Raw genomic sequence first — 24,416 nt, 5'->3', positions numbered from 1 at the left:
GCAGCTGCCCAGGGTGCCAACCTACGGGGAGCGCCTGGCTCCCAGTGGGCTGCAGCGGCCGCCCGGGGTGGGGGCCATGTTAACCCCCACGTGCCCTGGGGGTGGGCCCGCGCACACGCCGTGCGCCCAGAGGTGGGGCCGTGTGTCCTGGGGGCGGGCCCATGCATGCGCTGTGCGCCCAGAGGCGGGGCCGTGCATCCTGGGGTGCCAAAATGGCTTGGACTGGCCCTGACTACACCCCATCCCCAATGAGGCAGTCCATCTTAGCAGCCACAGTTAGTAAAACACCCTCTTCTTGAAGGGAAGTGAGGCCAGAGGCTAGAGTCAGGAGCAACCCTCCATGCTCTCAGGGCAGTGGGGCCCAGCGGCCAGTATCAGGAGCAACCTTCCCTACTCTCAGGGCAGTGAGGTCCAGCAGCCAGAGTCCAAAAGTCAATATCAATGTCTCTTCACACAGGATGGCATGGCTTAGCAGCCATAATTGAGCTGGGGTAGGGGGACTCAGGCCTACTCTCTTACTCGGGTCCCAGCCCAGGGCCCTGTCGGGTGGGGTGGCCCACCACTGGCTCAGTGGGGAATCCACCCGAAACACACTGAGCTATCAGCAGTCTAACTCCCCATCCTGGTCTACTTCCTACCAGACTCTTCGCAGCCTCCTTCTTTGTCACTTTACTCCCGTCTGGGGGCATCTCCAGCCATTCCCTGCTGACTGGCGTCCATGGTTCAGCCTGTCCACAGCTCTTCCTCCAGAGCTCTGGCAGCACCTCGTTCCCCAGTAGTTGTCAGCCCAGACTGAGCTGCTTCACCTTTATATCTGTTTTCTAGCTGCAGCATGGGCAGCAGGGCTGTGGGGCTGGGGCCCCCTCGGCCAGGTAACCTTGAACCCTTATAGGTCCAGTGCAGGGTTGGTACAACCTATTGCAGTCTCATAATCTGATCTGCAGACTATGATAATGTTTCTTACATTACATGGCTTTCAGTTTTTTTAAATGACTAAATAAAATAGTCATGAAACTGGCAGTTTCTGCTAACTTTCTCAAATAAGTAAGATCTGAATCATAGAATTGGAAAGGACCTCGAGAGGTCATAGAGTCCAGTGCCCTGCCCTCACGACAGGATTGAGCACCCTCTAGATCATCCCTGATAGATGTCTAATCCAACCTGCTCTTAAATACTTGAAATTATGGTGATTGCACATCCTCCGTAGGCAATTTATTCCAGTGTTTTTCCTAATGTCCAACCTAAACCTCCCTTGCTGTCATTTAAGCACATTGCTTCTTGTCCTATCCTCAGAGGCCAAGGAGAACGATTTTTCTTCCTCCTCCTTGTAAAACCCTTTTACATACTTGAAAACTGCTATCAGGTCTTCTCTTTTCTAAACTAAACAAGCCCAGTTCTTTCAGTCTTCCCTCATAGGACATGTTTTCTAGACCTTTAATCATTTTTGTTGCTCTTCCCTGGACCTTCTCCAATTTCTCCACATCTTTCTTGAAGTGGGGTGCCCAGAAATAGATGCAACACTCCAATTGAGACCTAATTAGTCCAGTGTAGAGCTGAAGAATGACTTCTCGTGTCGTGCTCACAACACTCCAGTTAATGCATCCCAGAATTATGTCTGCTTTTTTTGCAATGGTGTCACACTGTTGACTCGTGTTCAACTTGTCATCCAGTTGACCCCTAGATCCCTTTCTGCAGTACTTCCTAGACAATCACTTCCTATTCTATATGTGTACTCTGTATGCCATTATCTAAATTTTTGATTAAGATATTGAGCAGAATCGGTCCCAAAACCGGAATCCCACTTGTTATGCCCTCCCAGCATGACTGTGAACCATTAACAACTACTCTCTAAGAAAGGTGCATAACTAGCTAGATAACTGATCTTACAGTAGTCTCATTTAGTTTGTATTTCCTTAGTTTATTGATACGAAGGTTGTGCGAGACCATATCACATACGTTACTAAAGTCTAGTTATACGACTTCCACCACTTCTCCCTTATCCACAGGAGTTGTTATCCCATTAAAGAAAGCTATCAGATTGGTCTGTCATGATTTGTTCTTTACAAATCCATGCTGGCTATTATCTATCACCGTTCCAGGTGTTTGCAGATGAATTCCTTAACTTCTTGGTCCTTTATCATCTGACATCTGGTGCTGAGCTGGGGTAAAACCTTCAGGAACAGATTGCATAGCTAGGTCTGCTCTGCTTAAGTACACAGGATAATGGAACTGCTTTGCCAAAATGATCACTTTGGCTGATATTGGGTTACAGATCATTTCAATGAGTGGAAGAGCAATTAAATGTTGTTCTTAAATTGTGTAAGAAAAAGGGCAGCAGAACTGTAATTAGCTTGCCCTGATTGAGGAAGTCACCCTAAATTAACCTTACTTGCAAAGCAGGTGTAGGAATGCCAAATCTCAGTGAAAGAGATGGGGTTGGGGAAAGGTGGTCTTACTTGGTGGTATGAATGCTGTCTAGGACTCTGGGCACCACTTGACCATCATCCTCCAGTGTTTAAAGACAGAGCTAATTAGTCTCAATTGAGAGTTATTGTTTCTGTTCAGTGACCAGAACTAGAGCTGAATCCCTGAGAAGGCCTATGGGCTATCACCAGGTGTGGGGACAGTGACGTTCCCTGCTACCCAGTGAAATCACTAAAGACCTGGGTTAAGTGATGGAACTCAGAATCTGGCATCACAGAAGTGGCATTGAGTATCCTACAGTGACAGCATGTGACTAGCACTGCGGAGACAAGCAATTGATGTAGTAACAAACAGTTGCAGAAGCACCAACTGACTACAGAGACATTGCTCCCCCCTTTCTTTCTGCACATACTTCTGAGCACTGGGTCAACACTAACTAAGGACAGCCAACTGTGAGTGAAGTACAGCACAGGGAGAAGAAATGATATGTTAAAGGGACATTCACTTGTCAGGCTTTCCTACTGCAAGGTGAGAAACTGAGGCAAAGTACACTGCCCAGCACAGTGGGGGTCAGGTTTTTGCTTATAGCAACATTCTTTTGAACGTGTTGTTGTTCCAAGTATTAGTTTGGGACTCTTTCCCTTTAATTAAAAGTTCTCTTTTATTATACACAGACTCTGTGTTTGTGAATGGGGAGATAGTCTCTCTTAATGGTTCCTGGAGTGGTTCTATATTTTCCAAATTATGGGATGCAGGCTAGACCCAGTTCTGTTTTGTATTGTTAAGAGAAAACTCTAGATATTGAACCTGGCCCTTGTTGCTTCTAACTCTACCTGGCAGAAGGGTTACACTAGATATGGCAGATAATTTTTTTATAGTGATAAGCCTAGCAATTGAAGCATTGACATTCCCAGCTGCAAATATGACTCAAGGTGATAGCTCCAAAGAAATCAGTGTGACATCTGAGTTAAGATTTTTATTATAAAATTATTTTTAATAGAGACTGAGTAAAATTTTCAAGTCTCAGAGGGGTAGCCGTGTTAGTATGTAACTTTAAAAATGAGTAGTCCTGTGGCACCTTAGAGAGAGAGAGAGAGAGACATACAACCCACTTTCAGATAAGCTTGTGTGAACTGAGGAAGTGGGTTTTGCCCATGAAAGCTCATACGATATATGTTTTTGTTAGTCTCTAAGGTGCCACAGGACTACTCATTTTTTAAATTTTCAAAAGCATCTGTCCCATTTCTAAATGAAATATTAGACTTTTGTCTTTGAAAATGAGATTTAAGATCCTATGTCATGTAGGCACTTTTGAAATTATTTTCTCTAGTGGATAAATAATAGCATAATAATATTTTTGACATCTCTCCTGCAGTTGTAGCCCTAGATTGAAGTAATGGCCACTCCCCCTGTATGCTGCATGCTTAGGGATTCCTAGGCACTGAAGCCAGAAACTCCAGTGTTTTTTCCCCTGGCTTGCCCTCAGCATCAACTTCACGCCATCCTTATCAAAGCTGACCCTGAGATGCCTACCATAGTACATAGTTGATGTGTGGGTCCCAATACAGCAGCTTTGCTGCTATCCTGTTCCTGCTCTAAATCAGCTTTTTCATTTGAAATAATAATAAGCACTTTATAAAATTCCACATGACTAGATGAATGCAGAGGACTCTTTCCTTGCTCTCCACCGCCCCTAAGGCCTTAGAACTGAAGAGCTATAATAAAGACTTTCAAAAGCAATGAGCGACTTTTAAAGCACACTTTGAAGGCCTGATTTTCAGACAGTGGGTGTTTTGGCATCCCTGCACTTAGATATTTTTAGCAACAGTATCCTGTGTGCTGATATGCATGCACAGTGCTGTCTCACTGCATAGCAAGTGTGCAAGCACGCATGTCATCATCCATCCCTCAGTTCCTTCTCTACTGCTTCAGGATTATGGTGGAACCCAGCAGCGCTCTTCATTAATGTATCCAGATAAGATAATATCTACCTACTTGCGTCTTATTCAAAAAATTTTCTCTTTCATTTCTGTATTTAACATCTGTATCAGATCAACGATGTGCTGGGTTCTTCTAGTTTCAGAAGATGCTTCACGTGCAGGTTCTCCATCCCCATTTCCAACAACCATGCTTAATGCATCAGATGCCTGGGGAAGGATGTACCACCACAAAAATGCCACGACTGTAAGAAGTTGCTGCAAGATCTCTGAAGGCATGGGACCTCCAATTAAAGCTCCTCGTGATAGAAAAATCTGTCAGACCAGCTTCTGAGCCAGAGTCCCATTCACCATCCTCCCAGAGGTCCCCAACCATAGCCTCAGATCAGGGATCCTGTTTGCTATCTCAGGACCCTCTTTCCAAAAAGACTACCAAGTGAAAGCACCTTACTTAGATAGGCACTGAGCGCCCCCTGAAAAGGGTATCTCCAACACAAAAGCCTGCGTCAGCATCAAAGCCACTGTCCTCATTGAACTGACGGGCTCCAGGCATATCCAGTACGGACAAGTCTTGAGAGGCTATGACTTCAAAACAGTCACACTATGTGGTAGCCTCAACATCTAACACTAAAAAGATTGCCATGGACCGATGGTAACACAAACCACCACACTGTCAGAACATGCAGAATCCATTGCGGATAGCAATGTGGACTATCTATGGCTGGGCAGAGATGGCTCCTGTACCGACCTTGGTACCGACATTCATGGCATCATGTTCTCTCTTTTATTGCATAAGGACCTACCAATAGCTTCGGTACCAGGCATACTTCTCTTTGGCATGCCAACTTTACAAGGACCGAGCAGATTAGCCACTCCATCCAGTTCTGCTCCTCCATTCTCAAGTGAGGAAGATGATGATGACAAAGGATCATCAAGGATTTCATTCTTTCCTTGGCACTTGTCTCCCAAACCCAAAGCTTAGCTCCAACAGCCATAGGTCCAGAGGCACACATGAAAGCCATTCTCTTCCTTCTGACATGGCAGGGATGGGACCCATGGGCACCAAGTATCAGTTCTTCATGGGGCGGCTCCTTGCATGGTTAATGGTATCAGATTTAACCTATTCAGAAGAGGTCGAACAAGTCATCATGAATAGCCAGTAACCAAGCATTAGACATACATACTCACAAAAATGGTAATGTTTTCAATTATGGGCTACAGAATATTCCATGCCCCCTATTTCAGCACCTCATCCCAAAATTCTGAACTACCTACTTTCTCTAAAAAAATCAAGGACTTGAGAATGCTTCCATTGGAATACATCTGTCTGCAATTTCCAGTGAGCATTCTTCCATAGATGGCCACACAGTTTTTGCTCACCCAACTATGAAAAAATGTGTAAAAGGACTGAACAATGCCTTCCCTTCTTTGAAACAACCACCTCCTTGGTGGGACTTTACTCTTGTCCTCAGAACCTTGACAGAGAAACTATTTGAACCCATGGCTACATGTTCATTGTTACACTTATTAATGAAAGTTGCTGTCCTGATTGCCATTTAACATAGCTAGATAAAGTACTCCTCAGACTCCACCCTAAATTCCTTCCTAAGGTGGGGTCATCATTCCATATTAATGAACCATTATACTTATCTGTCTTCTATTCCAAACTTGCTGAGGATGCCTCTGCCGAGCACTTGCATTTTACCTGGAACAAATGAAGCAGTTTAGACAATCTCCTAGACTTTTCCTTTCATTGGTGGGATGAGCTAAGGGTCAAGCCATCTCCAATCAGAGACTTTCTAAATGTATTGAAACATGCATCAAGCTATGTTATTCGTTGAACAACATCCACCAATTATATACTGTATATACTCACTGTAGCACAGAAGTTTCCACATCCACTGCTTTTCTACAGAACATTCCAATTACAGACTTTTGCAAAGCAGCCACGTGGGCTTCAGTGCATACATTTACAAAACGTTATACATTAGACAAATACGCTGTTCAAGACACACTATTTGGCCTAGCAATTCTCTCTGTGGCCCACACTTAACACACAAAGCCCCACCTTCCAGACACTCGGGATACTGCTCCTTAGTCACCTACAGTGAAGCACCAGCAGGAACGTTCCTCGAAGAAGCAAAGATACTCACCTTGTGCAGAAACTGATGTTCTTCAAGATGGTTGTCCTTATGGGTGCTTCACAACCCTTCCTCCTCCCCTCTGCTTCGGAATCTTAACATTTCTCTGTGGTGGAGAAGGGATGGAAGGACGGTTGACAACACACATGCCTGCACGCTCCCTACTCAGCAAGATGACACTGCGCGTGCACATCGGAACCCGGGATACTGCTTCTAAAAATACTTAACTATAAGTACAGGGGTGCCGAAACAACTACAGTGGTGCTCCCACAGGGACAATCATCTCAAAGAACATCAGTTACTGTATCAGGTGAGTAACCATCTTTTTTGAGATAATCTTTTCTTTTTGGAGGTCTTGTGAGGCTTTGCAGTGTCTTTAAGTTCAAAACTGTAAAAGAAATCTTTGTTGGCAGGAGCTTATGTTCCTCTTCAATCGAGGATTATTCCATAACCATTAGACAGTGAGAGAATTTCCCCTCTAGAACTGTGTGAGACTGCCATGTGAACATCCTTTCATTTTTCTTTGTCATTGTAGACTTCATGTAGCAACCTCTGAGCATGCTGCCTTTAGACATTTGAAATGGTTATTGAGTCCCCACTTGCCAGGTATGACAGACATTACCTATCCATTTCTCCTAGCCTTCTTTGACCTCAGTTTAACTTTCTGTGTGTGTATAAAATCTATACTTTTAAAAACTTAGAATCTGTGAGGTTTGTATTTTAGCATTTAAATATAAGCCATCCAGACTTCATAATAAGGATTTTATTTTTCTCCACTTGTTGGTAAAGAAGAATTGAACTCACTAGTTTAGCTGGAAATAGAGCACAGTACTTGGAGAAAACAAATTAATAAAAATTAATTTGAAGCTAAAATTTACTAACTAAATCTACCAATTATTATCTATATTTAATTATTTAACTGGCATGTATTATCTTTTAGGATAAATCTCGCAGCCTCGCTGTACATTCTGTAAAGGCCTTATTGAACATGGATGATGACATCATAGTTGCTCATATGGGTTCACGAATGACTGCTGCTCATATGTCTGTACTGTCAAATCAGAGCACATCCAAAGTTTTTGTATGTGGTGTAAAATCACAGGCAAAGGAACTTGAAATGAAGGAGCTATTCACACGCATGGAATGTGGAAGTATGTGTTAAGTATTAATTCAATAATACAGTTATTTCCAGAGCCCATGTAGTTTTACCACATTTTAAAGCTTATCTTTATTTAAGCAAAAATGTTTCTGATATTTAAAATGTCTTTAAGTATTCTACTCATGCACCATCAGGGCAGGGTTAGGTAAATATTTGTAATCTTTTTTTTTCAGGAGTTAAGTCAGAAGTTCCTATGTTTTGTCATGATCCCATGAAAAATTCTGTTAATGCAAATGAGTAACAAATCTAATAAATCTCACTCTATCCATTTAACAAGTATTTTATTTGACAAATAAGTGGTGGGTCTTTTGTATGACATGAGAGAGACTAGTACAGAAAATTCTCCAGTTTGTATCCTCAAAACCTTATGTCACAGCATTCTTCTTGAGGGAGAAGAGAGATAGGATGTTCCTTTAAGAGTCCTGCAACATTGACCCCAAGTCTCTAGAAGGCTTTGTTGCAATATGATGTACCACCTGTAACTAGTGTCTCTGCAATCTTCTGCTTCTTCTGAGTTCAACTGTACCTGATCTACTCTGCTCAGAGGTGCAATCTTATCTACAACTCTAAAAACCATCTTTCTTTTGCCTTCTTCTCTCTCCTTTGTTCTTATTCTGTCTCCAGCTCTGTTCTTTCCCCCTACCTGATTCCCTATCTATAACTCTGTCCCTCCTTCCAGCTCCCATCTTTTTCCTCCTCTCTCTGTAAGGCTGCAGCATTAAATCACTATTTTAATAAATTATATCTACCAATGTGACATTATGTAGATAACTTTATGAATTGCAGCCCAATCTTTATGAATAGGATTTGGATTAATTTTTTGGGAATCTGTTGTTATAACTTTTTTGGAATTTTTTTAAATACTGTAACTGAAACCCCATTTTAAAATGTGTACTGCCTTAACTCTGTTTAAAGTTAGTTGCGTGTCCGTGTAAAAGTATTTGTGTGTGTGTGTGTGTGTGTGTGTGTGTGTGTGTGTGTGTGTGTGTGTGTGTGTGTGTGTGTGTGTGTGTGTGTGTGTGTGTGTGTGTGTGTGTGTGTGTGTATATATAAAGGAATCAGTTCCTGAACCCAGCCTGTCTGGAAACTAGTTGCCAACACCACCATGATGGCTGAAAAATAACATGAGCGAGCTTTGCAAAAGAACCTACTCAAGAAAGAGTCCCTTCTGCCATTAACTGATGACTCATGGTAATACAGCATCCTGGGGCAGTGAGATAGGATAGTCTTCATGGACTAAAACATATAAAAAGATGAGTGAAATACTATAGAATTGGGTCTTTCAGTTCTACAGTCATCCTCCAGGAGCATCAATGCACACTGACACACTCAGTTTCTCCCTCGTGCCTAGACCGCCCAGCCAGTGGAATAGCATGAACAATTGAGGCTGGTAATTGTATCCCATCTGTAGAACTGTGTGTATGTGTGGTGGGCAGGGATAGTAGCTAGGGATAGTAAGTGAATACTGGTTTCACAATAAACATGGCATATTGCCTTATCCCCATAACAAGATTCTGCTAGTTCTGTTTCTACAAATATAAATCTCTCTCTTCTGTCTGCAGGGGTGGCCAGTGACTATAGGCGGACTCGGCCACCGCCTAGGGCGCCCAATGATGACATCAGTCCATTGATGGCCCTGCAGGCGGGGGCGCCAATAGCGCGTCCCGCCTGGGGCACCAGCTGCTGCAGCTGGTCTCGGGCCGCTCCTGCCTGCCTGTCTCTACTCTCTTTTTAGTCGGTGCATATAGTTGTTAGGATTAACCAATAAGTCGAAGCTTATCAGTTAATTGTGTAAATGACTATAAACAGCAACACACTAACATCCCTAGGTGCTAGGTGGTATTTGTGGCCCATAGTAGGAAAGCACTCAGACTGGATGAGCTGGTGGTTCATTCTGGCCTTAAATTAAATTACTTTTTCCTCCAGGGGGCCCATCCAGGTCCTTGTACAGATAATACAATATGAAAAATCTAATACCTAATACGTAACTTTTAATTATAAGTATTCATATTAATGGTAGACACTGAACTTTTTAAGTGAAGTTAACATAATGCCAATTGGATTTCTGTTTCATTAGATTAAAATTTTACTGAATTATTTTCATATTAAATTTATATTATTTCCTTGTTTCTCAGATATTGAGCTGTTACATGAGGATTTTACTGAGATTGGACCAGCAGATCAGAGAATTCAAAAGGCTAAAGTTATTCTGCTGCTACCTCGGTGTTCGGGATTGGGTGTTAGTAATCCAATAGAATTTATACTAAATGAACATGAAGGTAATTGTGATACTATAATTAGACTTAAAGAAAATGAAAACACAATTGGTTGTTAGCAGTCTGTGGTAGGCACAACTTTTTTGTTCTTTATGCGGTGCCCAAGACAAAGATCCCATTTCTTCAATGGAGGGCTCAGGAACTGCAATGATAAGAATAATAGTATTATTTAAACGCTTCATGTTTTATTAGTAGAGTTCGGATTTAATCATGAAATGTAAAAAAAAAAATCATTTTCCAACAGTTGTGTTATCTTAGCTGTGCTTCATGCTGGTCAAATACCTCTTTAAAATGTCCCTTGGTATCTTTAGTTCTCTGATAAAATAGAACAGCTTCTTCTAAGTCATATCTTTGAAATGTTTTTATTTTGGGTCAATGATTATTCCTAATCATCAGATAATGATGTTTCTATATTTTGACTTTGTTTCAGTATCAATCTTGTTATTTTAAAATATATATACAGCATGTGACACACAATTTGCACTTTGTGATCAGTAATGTACTCATTCCCCACATTTTTCCCTATTAGAAATATGAATCTGTTACTGTGGTCATCATTGTAACATTTATTTACATTTATTTGACCCATTTTGTTAGTTTGCTTTGATTTAGTCCTCTTTGCAAGGGAACTAGAGCAAAGCAAACTGTTGGTTCAGTATGACAGGAACAGTTCATTAATTTGTTTTGATCAGCTGACTTCTCCTACTCATCACCCCTTATTAGCAGGGCTCGAGAAATCATGTAATCTACTCGCCCGTAGTGAGTAGATTACAAGCCAGCACAGCCGGCGCCACACGATCTGTGCATGTGCAGCTCTCAGAACCGTGCAGCTGGCGAGCCCTGCTTATTAGGGATGTAAAATACCATTTAATTGGTTAACTGGTTAAATTAATGTTTAACTGGTTAACCAACTAAAGGGGGAAGAATGAGGGAAGGAAGCTTCCACAGTTAACTGTAACCGGTAAGCATCACCTGTTAAGAGAGTTGTCACTGCAGGGAACCTGGAGGATGAAAGAAGCAGAGATCCAGGCCTGCCTCTTCTAGGAGTTCTGCACTGGAAAGAGGGGTCTGTGTGGTTGGGGGGGGGGGGGGGCAGCGTGCAGTCAGAGTGGAAGGGCAGCCCCTTACTCCCATATAATTTGAGCACTGATTAACAGTTTGTTTGCATTGATCTAATCTTGTTTCAAAGAGGATCAGATCAAAGTGAACTAATGAACTGTTAATGTACCAAAGCTTCAGGGGGTAGCCGAGTTAGTCTTCAACTAGAAAAACTTAACCAACGAATAGTCTAGTGGTGGCTTAAAGACTAACAAAACATGTAGATGGTATCATGAGCTTTTGTGGCTACAACCCACTTCTTCAGATGAATGGAATATTAAAAGTCCAGTTCCAAAATAAATAAGGGGGTGGAAGGAAGGGAAAAAATAGTAGTGAATTAGAGTGTTCATGTAAGTCTTTTAAGCTGGCTCCCCCCCAGCACAAACTCCTGTTCCCTCCGGGGGGAAGTGACTAGTTGCATCACTAGTTGACTATCTGATCGGCTTATGCTTATTGGACAGTCGACTAGTCACTTACATCCCTAATCCCACTTTTAGAAAGCTGCTTCCCACGGCTCCCTTGGCTGCAAATGATGAAACACAGTCAATAGGAGCTGTGAGGCTCTTGGGTTGCAGAGTCATTAAGTAAACAAACTGGAGCAGCCCATTAGAAGCTCTCTCAGAATGGGGCCATGGTCCACTTTTAGAAACACTGGTCTAGGTTTACTTGGTCCTGCCACAGCACAGAAGACTGACCTTGATGGGTTCTCAAGGTCCCTTCCAACTCTGCATTTCTGTGATTCTATAATGATAGCATGAAATTACCTTTTTTTTTTTTTTACTGTGACTGAGACCAGAAATCTTTAAGACTAGTTTCAAGTCAATGAAATAGATTTATGAAGTTGAGTATTATTCTAATTGAGCATTCGCTGTTTGTTTGTTTCGTAGTAGAAATATGTCACAAATAGAACTCCTGTTTCAAGATTTAAGATATTTACCATTGCATTTTCAGTTGACTATATCCCTTTATTGACTAAACATTTAAGTGAATTTACTTAATTTACAGTAAAAATTCAGAAAAAAGAGTGTCCTTGTGGGGGTTCCTCCTAGCTATTTGAGTGCTGCTGTGGTTCTAGATGAAGAATTTAGTTGGCAGTGCCCTTGGTAGGCTGCGCACACCGAGTAGCCAGCACATGCCGTTAGGAGTGGTTACTCTGCATGCGTAGCCAACCGACCCTTTGGTTCTTTCTCTGCTACTGTTGGCTTTGGTAGGAACCCAGCAGTTGTCCTCAAAGATCCGTTAGATTTTTAGTTGTGGAAATTAGATAGTTACCTGTTGTTAATTCATAGTCTAGTTACTTGCACTATTTTTTGTCATTAAAAAAAAGTCTGGTGTTTTGTTGTTCTCGCGTTAGCAGTGATCTGTAAATAGGACATGCCTGGTTCCTGAGGTTTTAAAAGGTGTTTGACCTACAGACTGTCGATACCTATTTTGGACAGACACTTGCAGTGTGTCCATTGTTTAGGTGAGGCATGCTCCACCACTCAGTGTCTTCACGGTAAAAAGCTCACTACCAGAACCAGGAGGGCCAGGGAGCTTCAACTTAAGATGCTGCTCCTAGAGAAGTCTCTTTGTTCAGCCTCGGACCCAGAGCATGCCACGCTGCCAAGACTGTCCTCTCCTATGCTGGTTTCCGAGACAGCAGTTCCCTCAGGGTCGAGCTCAAAGGACTCTGCTTCAGCACAGTCTCCTAAGAAGTGCTTCCACTCATTATCCAAGGGTGATTCCCCTACAAAGAAGTGCTCTTTCACAAAAAAATTGGCACCAGCAGCACCCGAGTTACTGGATCATGAAGCACCAGGCACATTTGACACTGGGATGGCCTAAGGAGTGAAGAAACCATCTTGGGTCAGCTCTAAGGCACTGTGCAAATTAAAACTAAAGTGGCTCCATTGGCACTGAACAAGTCCTCTTTGGCTCCAGCACTGGCCAAACCACACACTGCTTGAGAAAATTATGCTGCTCTTCTTGCCAAATACACACACAATGTATTTGATCATATGGTGTCCTTTAACTGAGCACTCGCCAGACAATAAACAAAAACATTTCAAGGCCAATATTAATGAGTGCACTTATTTCCTGCACTGTGCTCCAAGCTGTGCTAGACTCCACAGATACAGCAGCATGCTTCATCTCCACCGCCATAGTCATACAACAAGCATCCTGGTCATTTCTGTCTGGTTTCCCCAGAGAAGTACAGGCTTCCATAGAAGATGTGCCCATTGAAACATCCAAGCTCTTCTCTGAATCCACTGATGCCTCCCTTCACAAGTAAAGGATTCCCAGTTTACATTCAAGACTCTTGGTACACATATTCCTATAACTAAGAGAAAATGAGAGATTTTTTTAATCAGATACACAAACCAACTAACTGGTTAAGGTTCAGACAGCCCCAAAATCTCCAAGATGTCATCCAATCACTCCCACATCATTTGGGAACCCACTAGAATCCTTTTATCCAGCATGGAATACCATCACAGACAGATGGGTGCTAGAGATAGTGCAAACTGATTTATTACATTTCTCCCCATCACCCTACCAGTCCTCCTTCAGGGACTCCTCTCACGAGGTCACTCTCATGCAAGAATTGAATCACCCCTTCCAACTAGGAGCAATAGAACATGTACCTCAACAGTACAGGAGGAAGGAGTTTTACTTCCACTATTTTCTTACAATCAAGAAATCGGGACATTGGAGACACATTCTTGATTTATGCAACCTCAACTGATTCATCTGCACTTCAAGATGGTAACTCTTGCCACAGTAAGCTTTGCTTTGGAGAAGGGAGACTAGCTGTCTACCCTCAATCTCATCTACAGGATGCATATTTTCACATTGCAATACACCCTGTGCACAGACAGTACCTCTGATTTGCTGTTCACAATGGGCACTTCCTGTACAGAGTACTTCCCTTCAGCCCCTTGAGTCTTTTCCAAAGTCCTAGAGGTGATTGCAGCACACCTCTGCAGACTGGAAATTGTCATCTTCCCATATCTGGATGATTGCCTTCAAAAAGGGTCATCCTATCACAAGACAGAATGAGCAGTATCCATCAACAGGGCCCTATTCAGCAAATTGGATCTATAACTGAACTTTCAAAAGTGCACATTAATCTCCAAACAGCAGTTGGAGTTCATGGGTACCCACCTACATTGAACCTCAGCTACAGCAGCACTTCCATATTAGAGATTTCTAATACTTGTAGATCTTTTCTCGTGAGCACAGAGTAGTCTCCAGGTTACGGCGAAACTGTCTCCAACAGCTAAGCCATATGGTGGGGGCAATCTTCATCATCCAATGTGCTTACCTACAAGTGAGGCCCTACAGACTTGACTATGAACTGTATACAGATCACGCTATCACCATATCAATAAGCGCCTTACTATGTTCTCCAAGACGAAGGAGCCCCTTTCCTGGTGGATGATCCAGGACAATTCCTACAGTAGCATGCCTTTTCACCCCACGTTTCTGCGGACACTTCTCTAATGAGATAAGAAGCCCACATTGGTGGTCACATTATCCTGGGGCACTGGTCTCAGGAGGAATCTAAACTGCATGTAAACCGCCTAAGGGTACGTCTAGACTACATGCCTCTGTCGCCAGAGGCATGTAGATTAGGCTACCAGACATAGAAAATGAAGCGGCGATTTAAATAATCGCCGCTTCATTTAAATTTACATGGCTGCCGCGCTGAGCCGACAAACAGCTGATCAGCTGTTTGTCGGCTCAGCGCGATAGTCTGGACGCGCGGGTGTCGACATCAAAGTTATTTGTCGACCACCCAGGTAAACCTCATCCCAGGAGGCATACCTGGGTGGTCGACAAATACCTTTGATGTCGACACCCGCGCGTCCAGACTATCGCTCTGAGCCGACAAACAGCTGATCAGCTGTTTGTCGGCTCAGCGCGGCAGCCATGTAAATTTAAATGAAGCGGCGATTATTTAAATCGCCGCTTCATTTTCCTATGTCTGGTAGCCTAATCTACATGCCTCTGGCGACAGAGGCATGTAGTCTAGACGTACCCTAAAACTCAGAGCAGTTCACAAAGCATGTTCATAAAGTTTTCTATCCTGGATTCAGAATAAAACAGTACAAATATTTATGTTCAATCTCAAAACAATGTATTACATAAACCGGGGTAAGGAACCTTTTTCAGTTAGGGGGCCACTGACCCACAGGAAAAAAAAATCAGTCAGGGACTGCACACAAGTGAGAAGCCAAAAACAAACAAACAAACCCCTAAAGTCCTTAGTGATGTGGCCTTCGACTGAGAAGGAGAAAGACACTCCCCCCATTCTTCTCACATAGCAGGCCCAGACTAGTTGATTTTGTGTGCTCCAGTCCTGCAGGGGGTTGGAGCACTATCGCAGGCTCCCCAATACTGGGGGAGGGCTGAGCCTCAGGGGCCGGATCCAGGCAAGCCAGGGGCTGCATCCGGCCCCCAGGCCTGTGGTTCCTCATCCCTGACATAAACCATCAGGACAGGCTTGTTTTTACCAGGGTCGCCTAGGGCAGGACAAGTGGGGCAATTTGCCCCGGGCCCCACAGGGGCCCCCATGAGAATGTCTGAAGTCCGTTTGGGCCCCACGCTCCCCTTATGGAAGGGGCCCCTGAAATTGCTTTGCCCCAGGCCCCCTGGATCCTCTGAGCGGCACTGGTGTTTACCCCCTGTGTTGTGAAGCAGTAGTGTTATAGAATTGGTGCATTCTGTGCAACATCAATCTCGTAGTCACCTGTCTTCCAGGCAAAGACAATATTATGGTGGACAATCTCAGCAGACACTTTGAAACATGAATGGAAACTGAACTCCAGCATGCTAGTATCAGTATTCAAACGGTGGGGGTACCCAACTATAGACCAATTTGCAAATAGAAACAATTCCAAAATCCCACGTTACTGTTCCAGAATGGGCCTTGGCTCCCAGTCCTTGGGAGATGCCTTTATGATAAAGTGGGATGCACCACTCATCTACGCTTTTTCATCACTACCACCCCTTTATCAGGTCATCCTCAAAATAAAACAAGTCAGAGCCATAGTCATTCTAATAGCACCCAATTGGCCCAGACAGACATGGTTCCCTTACTTCTTCTGGATGACAATAGCACTTGGTGTTTTCCACCTGTCCCTTGCTTGCTCATGTGGAATGACTGCCGACTATATCACCCAAAGTTCACCCCGCAACTTTGCATGTGGCTCCTTGCTAGCTGACTTCACACAAAACATCTTGCTCTGCACCTATCCAAGAGATTAGTCTCTGTTCCTGCAGACCATCTACCACAGGGGTGGGCAATAATTTTTCATGTTGGCCACTCCAAGATTTTGGTAAGTGGTCAAGGGCCCTCCTTTTCTATGGAGGGGTTGTGGGGTTTGGGAAAGAGGTTGGGTGCAGAAGAGAGCTTGGGATAGGAGATTGGGGTATAGGAAAAGGTATGAGGTCTGAGAGAGAGTTTGGATGAAGGAAGGGGTTTGTAACATGCAAAGCTTCCATCTCTCACCCAACCTCAGAAGGCAGACAGACCAGCCAGTTGCTCTGAGCCTTGGGTCTGCACCCTGCCTGTGGGTTCAGTGGGATAGGTTGTGGGCTGGATTGAAAGGCTTGGCAGGCAGGATCTGGCCCCAGGCTGTATCTTGCCCACCCCAATCTACAAGAAAAACATTTGCACAAATGGCACCAGTTTTCAATATGATGTGATCATCATCACATCTCTCCCGTCTCAGCTGCCCTTCCATATATACTTGAGTATCTATCTCCTAGCTCTCAAAAACATGGGATTCACCCTTAGTTCCCTACAAGTACGAGGACCCCTGGGGAACAGGTTGGTTGGCTGTGCATGCAGTCTAGCTGCTCTTAATGGCACATGCTAGTTGCCTGGTGTGCGCAGCCTGCCGTGGGCACCGCTATCTTAATTCTCCAATAGGAAGTGCAGTGGCATTCAAATGCCTATGTGAAGTACCCACAGGGACAACCATCTTGAAGAACCTCAGTTACCACACAAGATGAGTAACCATCTGTTCTTTAAATACCAAGAAATAATATAGGTAGTAACATTTTACAAATAAATTGAATATCTAGGAGGGAAAAAGTAATCATGTAGGCACCCTTGCACTTTGCAGGTCCTGTGATCTGTTTTCACTACATTAATAGTAATCAAGCCTATTAATAGAGAATTTTCAGTGAAAACGGAATGGATTAACCTGAAAACAAATGTATTATAAAATATGGACACGAGTTTTAAATGTAAAAATGAACTTGACTACTGTTTTTAATAACTTCATATTCAGATGCAGGATTGCTGAGAGACCTTTCTCAAGGATCTGTGGCTGAAAAAAAACTCCATATTCTCGCTGAGCAGCAACTTCTGGAGTTAATGCATGCAATGCGTTGTAAGTTTGTTTACTCTCAAGTCTGGAAAAATGTGACCATAATTTGATGCAATGTATGAAAAAAATTACTTTAAATCTTCAACAGAGGGGCTAGACTTACATCCCTGTTTCGAAAGAGGGATGTAAATTAGACTTAACGAAATAGCAAATGAAGCTGGGATTTGAATGTAAGCCACATTTTTTGAGGAGTACAGGATCTTTCGAAAAAGACTTTTCTTTTAGAAAGAACTGAGTCTAGACCACGGTTTCACTTTCGAAATAGTGTTTAAAAAAAAGCGCTTTGATGCAATTATGCAAATGAAGCACAGGAAATTCAAATCCCAGCTTCATTTGCAATTTCGATATGTCTAATTTACATCCCTCTTTTGAAAGAGGAATGTAATCTAGGCATAGCCTAAATGTGTACCACATACTCAAAATAATGACCATCTCATATAGTCTACTGTGAATAAATTTATTACCACAATTCCCTTCTCCTAACATTTATATAAGAGATACAAAGTCCTGCCTCCTTATTTGTTTCATGCACTAAAGTTAAAGAAGAACACTAAAACAGTCAGTACAACTCTTTCCCTGTTACCAGTTGCAGTAGTAAAGTGATAGATAATTATAAGGTGACATTTTCAAAAGCATGCAATTCCTGTTGAGTTTCAGTGGGACTTAGATGCTTTTAAAATGTTACTTTGTAATACCTAAAACAATAAATAAAAATGAAGTGTGTGAACAAAGCCCCAGATCTTGAAGTATTAAGGCATCTAACTCGCATTGAAATTAGTATGAGTTAGGTGCCTCAAACACTGTTCAGGATCTAGACCAAAGAATCAAGAGTAACTAAAAAAGGCTGGTAAACAGAAGCATATATTGTAAGTTTTTGACTTTGGAAGGGCATGTAGAAGTGTTTTTCAGGATCAGACTATTAGTGCATTCTATATGTAAAAGGGAAACTGGTTAATCTTACCGGGTGAGGCTTACTGGTAACTAACTAATCAGCGCCCAGCCAGGCCTGGCTCACAACACTCTGCCATGGGCGGGAACATGCTCCAGTTGGGCTAGAGCACCCCGCAGTGTGGCAGGCCTGACCTGATTCGTCTGGAGTACCCTCCCCACCCCCACAGCACAATGGTTAACCGGTTAAACAAAAAGTTTAACAAGTTAACTATTCTAGTTCATTCACAGAGATTAATGACAGCATCGCAGAAACTAAGGCTCTCTAGACTATTCAAGCTAAGGAAAAATACTTAAAACTATTTAGTTGGAGGGAAGGTCCTGAGAAGCAGAAAGAGACCCAAGAATGAACTTCAGGGCAAGCACAGTATTTTTGTTCTGTAATCATGCAGTGCTTACAATGGGGTTGTAGCCCATGACTAGGACCTATGCTACAGGAACTACAGTAGCATTTCTATAGTGCTATGACTATGCTAGCATAACCCTATATTCTTAGATGCAGCCTATGAGGATGGAAGGAGTTTTTCTATTGTAGGAACACCACCTCCCATGTGATGGTAGCTAAGTTGATGGAATTATTCTTCCATTGACCTGTATTTACACCAGTAGTTAGGTCAGCATAGCAACGGTGCTCTGGTGTGTAGCTTTTTTCACATTCCTGAGCACTATAGCTATGTCCACCTAAATTTTAAATGTAGCAGGGCTAGGACTTTTAGGTGCTGTGGCAGTATAAATACTGGTTGGACCTTCCAGATCCAGCACCATCAGGACCTGACTGCTTCCGAATGAGACAATATGCTGGATCAGGAGCAATTCCTCACCACTGGCTTCCGAGCCCACTCCCTGCTATGGCTTCACCTCCTTCCCATTGAATCTGGCTGGCTTGCTTGCCCAGCTGCTACCTACCACCTTCCTGGAAGCCCAGGCTCCAGCTCCTGCTGTGGAGTCCCGGCTGTGTGCTCCTTGTGGCTGCTGTGGGGCTCTGTCCCTGCTTGCCACAGGGCTCCGGGATGCTGCAAGAGAACTCAGACCCCACATTGTCATAGGGCTCCAGCTCCGACCCTGCACATGGGGGGCTGCCCCCATGCTACTTGGGGCTGCTGCATACTGGCGGAAGCTGCCATGGAGACTGACCCTGGTCCCATGCTGCCCCCAGCCCTGGCTGGCCCTACTATCCTTAGGCTCCTGAGCTCTCCAGTCCAGGAGCATCAGTGGTCCTGCTGGTCCCCAGTAATAATTAATCACACATTACGAATACATTTGCAGTGTGATATAGCAGCCATGGTTTGTGGTATACATATACAGACATTGCATGTCTCTCTCTCGTGCTCTGGTACAACTCAGTTCATGGGCTCTTTAATGTCCAGAAATATAAATTGAAGGCTCAAAGTGACGAAAAAGTAAGAGTGTAGAGAGACTGAATCATGTGGAAGAACTTAGAAGAACTAAGTATGTATAGTTTCACCAAAGAGGTGGTTAAGGAGGAGTTAAGGCACAAATTCTGGTTCCTGTTCCATGTATTTTGGCAATCTAGCAGCACAAAGATGTCCTCTAGATAGCTAGGGATTTCTCAGAGTGGTATAGGGTCATAGCAAATAGTGCACTATCTGTATTGCCACCTCTGTCCCCTTGCAGGAGACATGAATTGGGGATTCCTATGTCTTAGTGTCCCCAGCTGCTAGATTAGCTTTTAAGGGCATGGTAGGAAGTCCATACTATGACATCTTTGAGTTATTATGTCAAGAACTTGCCTAGGGGCTTAGTCATGGCACCAGGATTGGGAAGTCTGTAAAAAAGTGAATTACAGTAGAAGCTTTATGATCACCAGACTTACCAAATGACAGGTCAACAACATGCCTCATTTGGAACCAGAAGCATGCAGTGAGACAGCAGAAACCAAACAACCATCACGTACCCATCCCCCCCAAAAAACAACTCCAAGTAAATAGTATATAGTACAGTACTGTGTTAAATGTAAACTACTAAATAAAAAGTTTGTGTTCATTTTATATAAATTAAGATGGTTAAAAACAGCATTTTTCTTCTGAACAGTAAAGTTTCAAAGCTATATTAAGTTAATGTTCAGTTATAAACTTTCAAAAGAACAACCGTAATATTTTGTTTAGAGGTACGACCAACCTCCATTCCCAAGGTGTTCATAAATCTGAGTTTCAATTGTAATTCTCTATTCCATTTCCACCTAGCCCCTCTTTTCTTAGCAGTGTGAGCACAGTTGATACAGAGGCTTGGATTTGTGCCCATGTCTGCAAATATTTGAAATTCCTTTAAATAAAAATGCATTGGAGAGAAATTATTTAGGTTGGCATATGTAGGCATTACCATATGAGATAGGATGACATATGAAAAGGAAAAATGTAATCTCAGTAGCAATACAGACTTTCTGGAAATGCAATGTATTAGAAGGTGGCATAGCTGGAAAATTTCCTGGACATTATGTTGCTTTGAAAGTTTAAAATACACTGGACAGATTACAAGAAATGTACTAACTTGCATGCGAGGGGGAGATGAAAAGGTGATTTACTATCTTTTCTAGTTCACGTCTATGATCTGAGCATCCACTGAATATTTCTGCATGTTATTCACTATTAATTTAATAACTTTCCAATTGTTTTCATAACAATTGAAATAGAAGTACGTTTTAGGATACAGACAGTGGTTCTCATCCATGGGCCTCAGGGGCCACAACCTACCTCAAGGGGGCCACATGAAAAAAACCTGAACATTAGGTAAATTATGTACCTTTTTTTCTAACTAACAGCGGCTATGGGGGGGCCACAGAGGTGAACGAGGCTTAGAAGGGGGCCATGAGGAAAAAAAGGTTGAGAAACACTATACTAGAAGACTGGGGCAGCAGTGGGGCCATGCACCCACGCTGCCGGCTTCTTCCCAGTGCTGACGGAGGGACGGAGGGGGTTGTACACTCTGGTTGCTGGCTTCACCCCAGGGTGAGAGTGATATGCAGGCCTCCCCCTGGTGTGTGTTTGGGGGAGTCCAGGGGGGATATGCTGACAGACGGCTGCTCCCCAGGGCAGGCTTGGGTGTCACTATTGCCAGCCAGTGGCTTCCTGCTGGGGCACTTGCCGCCCTTCTAGTGCCATTCCACAGTATAACTCCCTATTATCAGACCCTTCCCTTTCCATTGTATGAGAAACAAATGAATTCCTGGCACATCTCATTGCCCTGGCAAAATCAAACCCTGACCTTGTTTTGAGTTATGATAAGAGGAAGCTGCATACCAAATTTGGTGGTCCTAGTTTTTATCATTTAGGAGTTCTTGAACAAATGGACTCACAAACAGACAGAAAGACAGATGCACATTTCTAAAATATATACTGTACATAGATTTTTGAATTTTAAATTGCTTTCCTTATTCCAAAATGAACTAGAAAAATGTTCTTTTGCATGTTTATAGTTAATAAAATGCAAGCCATTGTCTACTGCACTTGTTCAATTTATCCAGAAGAAAATGAAGCAGTAGTGAACAAAGCACTGGAATCTGGAGTGGAAGGAAGTAAAGTACAGCCTTACAGGTAAGGAATAAAATCCTTTCTGAGGAAGACTAAAGAACATATAGAGGAGTTAAATACATATTTCCATTTTTAACTTTGGTCAGCTATGTTGGTTGAACATTTGCCATAGATATCTATTTTATGAACTTATGAAGATTATTATTTCTTAAATCTAAATGATGAATAATGTTTAAGTAAAGGGAGCTTTTGCTATCTTCTTTCCCTCCCAAAATCTTAAATAACGTAACTATCTGTTCTCTATGACCAGTTTAAATGGGCGGTACATGTTTAATGAACTCATGTCTTAGCTAGAAAGCCAAGTTTTTATATTCCAGGATGTCCTCAAAATATAGGACCTAGTTGTCTGCTCAGCTTCCTTGAGGCTGGGAGGCAACCAGGCTGCTGCAGTTGTCCTGAGATCCCCAAAGCTCATGAGACTCCTGTAGGCTTGGCAGTCTGATTTCCCTTCCCTGTCTCAAGAACATGGTGATTAAAAGGAAAACCGTCCAAATTCTGTCCACTACATAGGTAAGAACTGAATACACACAGTATATTACTTAATATATAGTAGTTGTGAATTAAACCATTTTTCATTTCTTGTGTTTAAATCCCCTTCAGAGCATGGTTTCAGAGATATTCTAACTTTTTACTATAGCAAATCTGTTATAATGTCTGATAAGGTTTGAATTCTACCTCCTTACTATATGTTGTCCAATGAAAAGGACTAGATTTGCTGACCGGGTCCTTGATTTAATCCCAAAATTTTCTCTTGTATGGCTTGCCTAACACCAGCTTAGAGGTAAAAGCAGAAGTGTCAAGTATATGATTTTAGCAGATTTGCCTTTTTGTAAAACAAAAAGTTGGCAAAAAAATCAGACAAATTCTTATTCACTCTTACACCAAATGTTGACCATACTTTAGGTCAGAATTTTTATTTTTATCCTAAAACATGACCTCTCCATCTTCCTTGTGTCATGGTAATGTTAAATATTTTTCTGTCACCTGCCATTCCTTTTGGTGATATAGAAGTGCAAAGTGTGTTACTCCCAGATGGCTGATCTGATTGCACAGTTTCTCTCTGATCTGCATTTTGGCAGAGTGGGGAGTAGAGTATTACTGGAATGGAAATACAGGCAGTCCCCGGGTTACGTACAAGATAGGGACTGTAGGTTTGTTCTTAAGTTGAATTTGTATGTAAGTCGGAACTGGCGTCCAGATTCAGCCGCTGTTGAAACTGACCAGTGGCTGACTACAGGAAGCCCGAGGCAGAGCTGCTCTGCCCCGGGCTTCCTGGAATCAGCCGCTGATCAGTTTCAACAGCATCTGAATCTGGACGCCTGGGACAGAGTAGCTGGGGCACTGCTGGGTAGGTCCCCGCAGCGGCGCACCTCGGCGCTGCGGGGACCAACCCGGCAGCACCCCAGCTGCTCTACCCCAGACGTTCCCAAGTCAGCCGCTGCTGAAACTGACCAGTGGCTGACTACAGGAAGCCCGAGGCAGAGCAGCTGGGACAGAGAAGCTGGGGTGCTGCCGGGTTGGTCCAGTAGCACTGAGGAGCGCCGCTGCGAGACCAACCCGGCAGCGCCCCAGCTGCTCTACCCCAGGCGTCGGCGAGAATAGCCTGGTCTGCTGGGGGGGGGCGCACAAGCTGCGCCCCCCCCCCCCCCAGCAGACCAGGGAGACGCGGGCGGCGGGACCGCTGAGATGCACCACGGTCCCGCCGCCACAGCTTTGCTCCGCGTCTCCCTGGTCTGCTGGGGGGTCTGCCGCCTGCGTCCTCCGCAGCGAGAAAAGCCCCGTTCATATGTAGGGATCCGACATAAGTCTGATCCACGTAACTCGGGGACTGCCTGTAACATGGTCCTAGACTGTAGGAGTACTGCTTTCTCACTGCCAACATGAGCAGGGAGAAAACTAATTTAAACTGAATCAGGTTTGAGACTAGGAAACTTAAATATAGGCTTGTCAGATGGTAACTAAAAGATCAAACAGCAAAGAAAAAAAGCAATTCATTTTTAAAAAAATATTTCCTTTGTGGCATTAAGCTATCAGTGTGTAAAGTCATCCAAGCTACACAATTTCAAACCCTGCCATCTTTGGAAAAAAAGTGCTCAGTTTCCAGATGTGTATTATAGATGTTAGTGTTAGGGTTGCCAGGTGTCCAGTTTTGAACTTTCTTGTTCGGGAAACAAATTGAGAAAATATAAATGTCTGGTATTTTCTAAATAAGATGTAATGTAGATTGTGAACCATCTGGCATCCCTAGTTAATGTATAGCCATTTACACAATTAACCAATGAGCCTGGGCCTATCCGTTAATCATGAGGGTTACATATACCCTGCCCCCTTGCTGCTTCTAGATCTAGACACAGCAGCACTGGAGGTCAGGCAGGAGCTGGTGCTTGGGGTAGCTGGCTTTTAAATAGGCTTCTCACAAGCACTGGGCTCCCTTTGATAGAGAAGCAGCAGCACGGGATGGGAGGACAAACGGGAGTAGGTACATGCAGGAAGCTGTCTTTC

The 24,416-nt window shown here is 43.3% G+C and overlaps 1 protein-coding gene across 5 annotated transcripts in view; it reads left to right on the top strand.

Annotated features, from left to right (window-relative positions):
* The window catches only part of NSUN7 (NOP2/Sun RNA methyltransferase family member 7), an 86,817-nt gene that overhangs the window by 52,899 nt on the left and 9,502 nt on the right, over positions 1 to 24,416 (top strand). For all 5 annotated transcript variants that reach the window (XM_006129491.4, XM_075930535.1, XM_075930536.1 and 2 more), the window contains 4 exons: positions 7,443 to 7,653; positions 9,797 to 9,940; positions 17,320 to 17,421; positions 21,800 to 21,917. In XM_006129491.4, the coding sequence (XP_006129553.1) occupies positions 7,443 to 7,653; positions 9,797 to 9,940; positions 17,320 to 17,421; positions 21,800 to 21,917 (575 nt within the window). The remainder of the gene's footprint in view (positions 1 to 7,442; positions 7,654 to 9,796; positions 9,941 to 17,319; positions 17,422 to 21,799; positions 21,918 to 24,416) is intronic.

This window comes from Pelodiscus sinensis, chromosome 5 (genome assembly GCF_049634645.1).
Source record: "Pelodiscus sinensis isolate JC-2024 chromosome 5, ASM4963464v1, whole genome shotgun sequence".
In the NCBI taxonomy this organism is placed as follows: domain Eukaryota; kingdom Metazoa; phylum Chordata; order Testudines; family Trionychidae; genus Pelodiscus; species Pelodiscus sinensis.
This window is presented reverse-complemented; position numbering and strand designations above follow the sequence as displayed.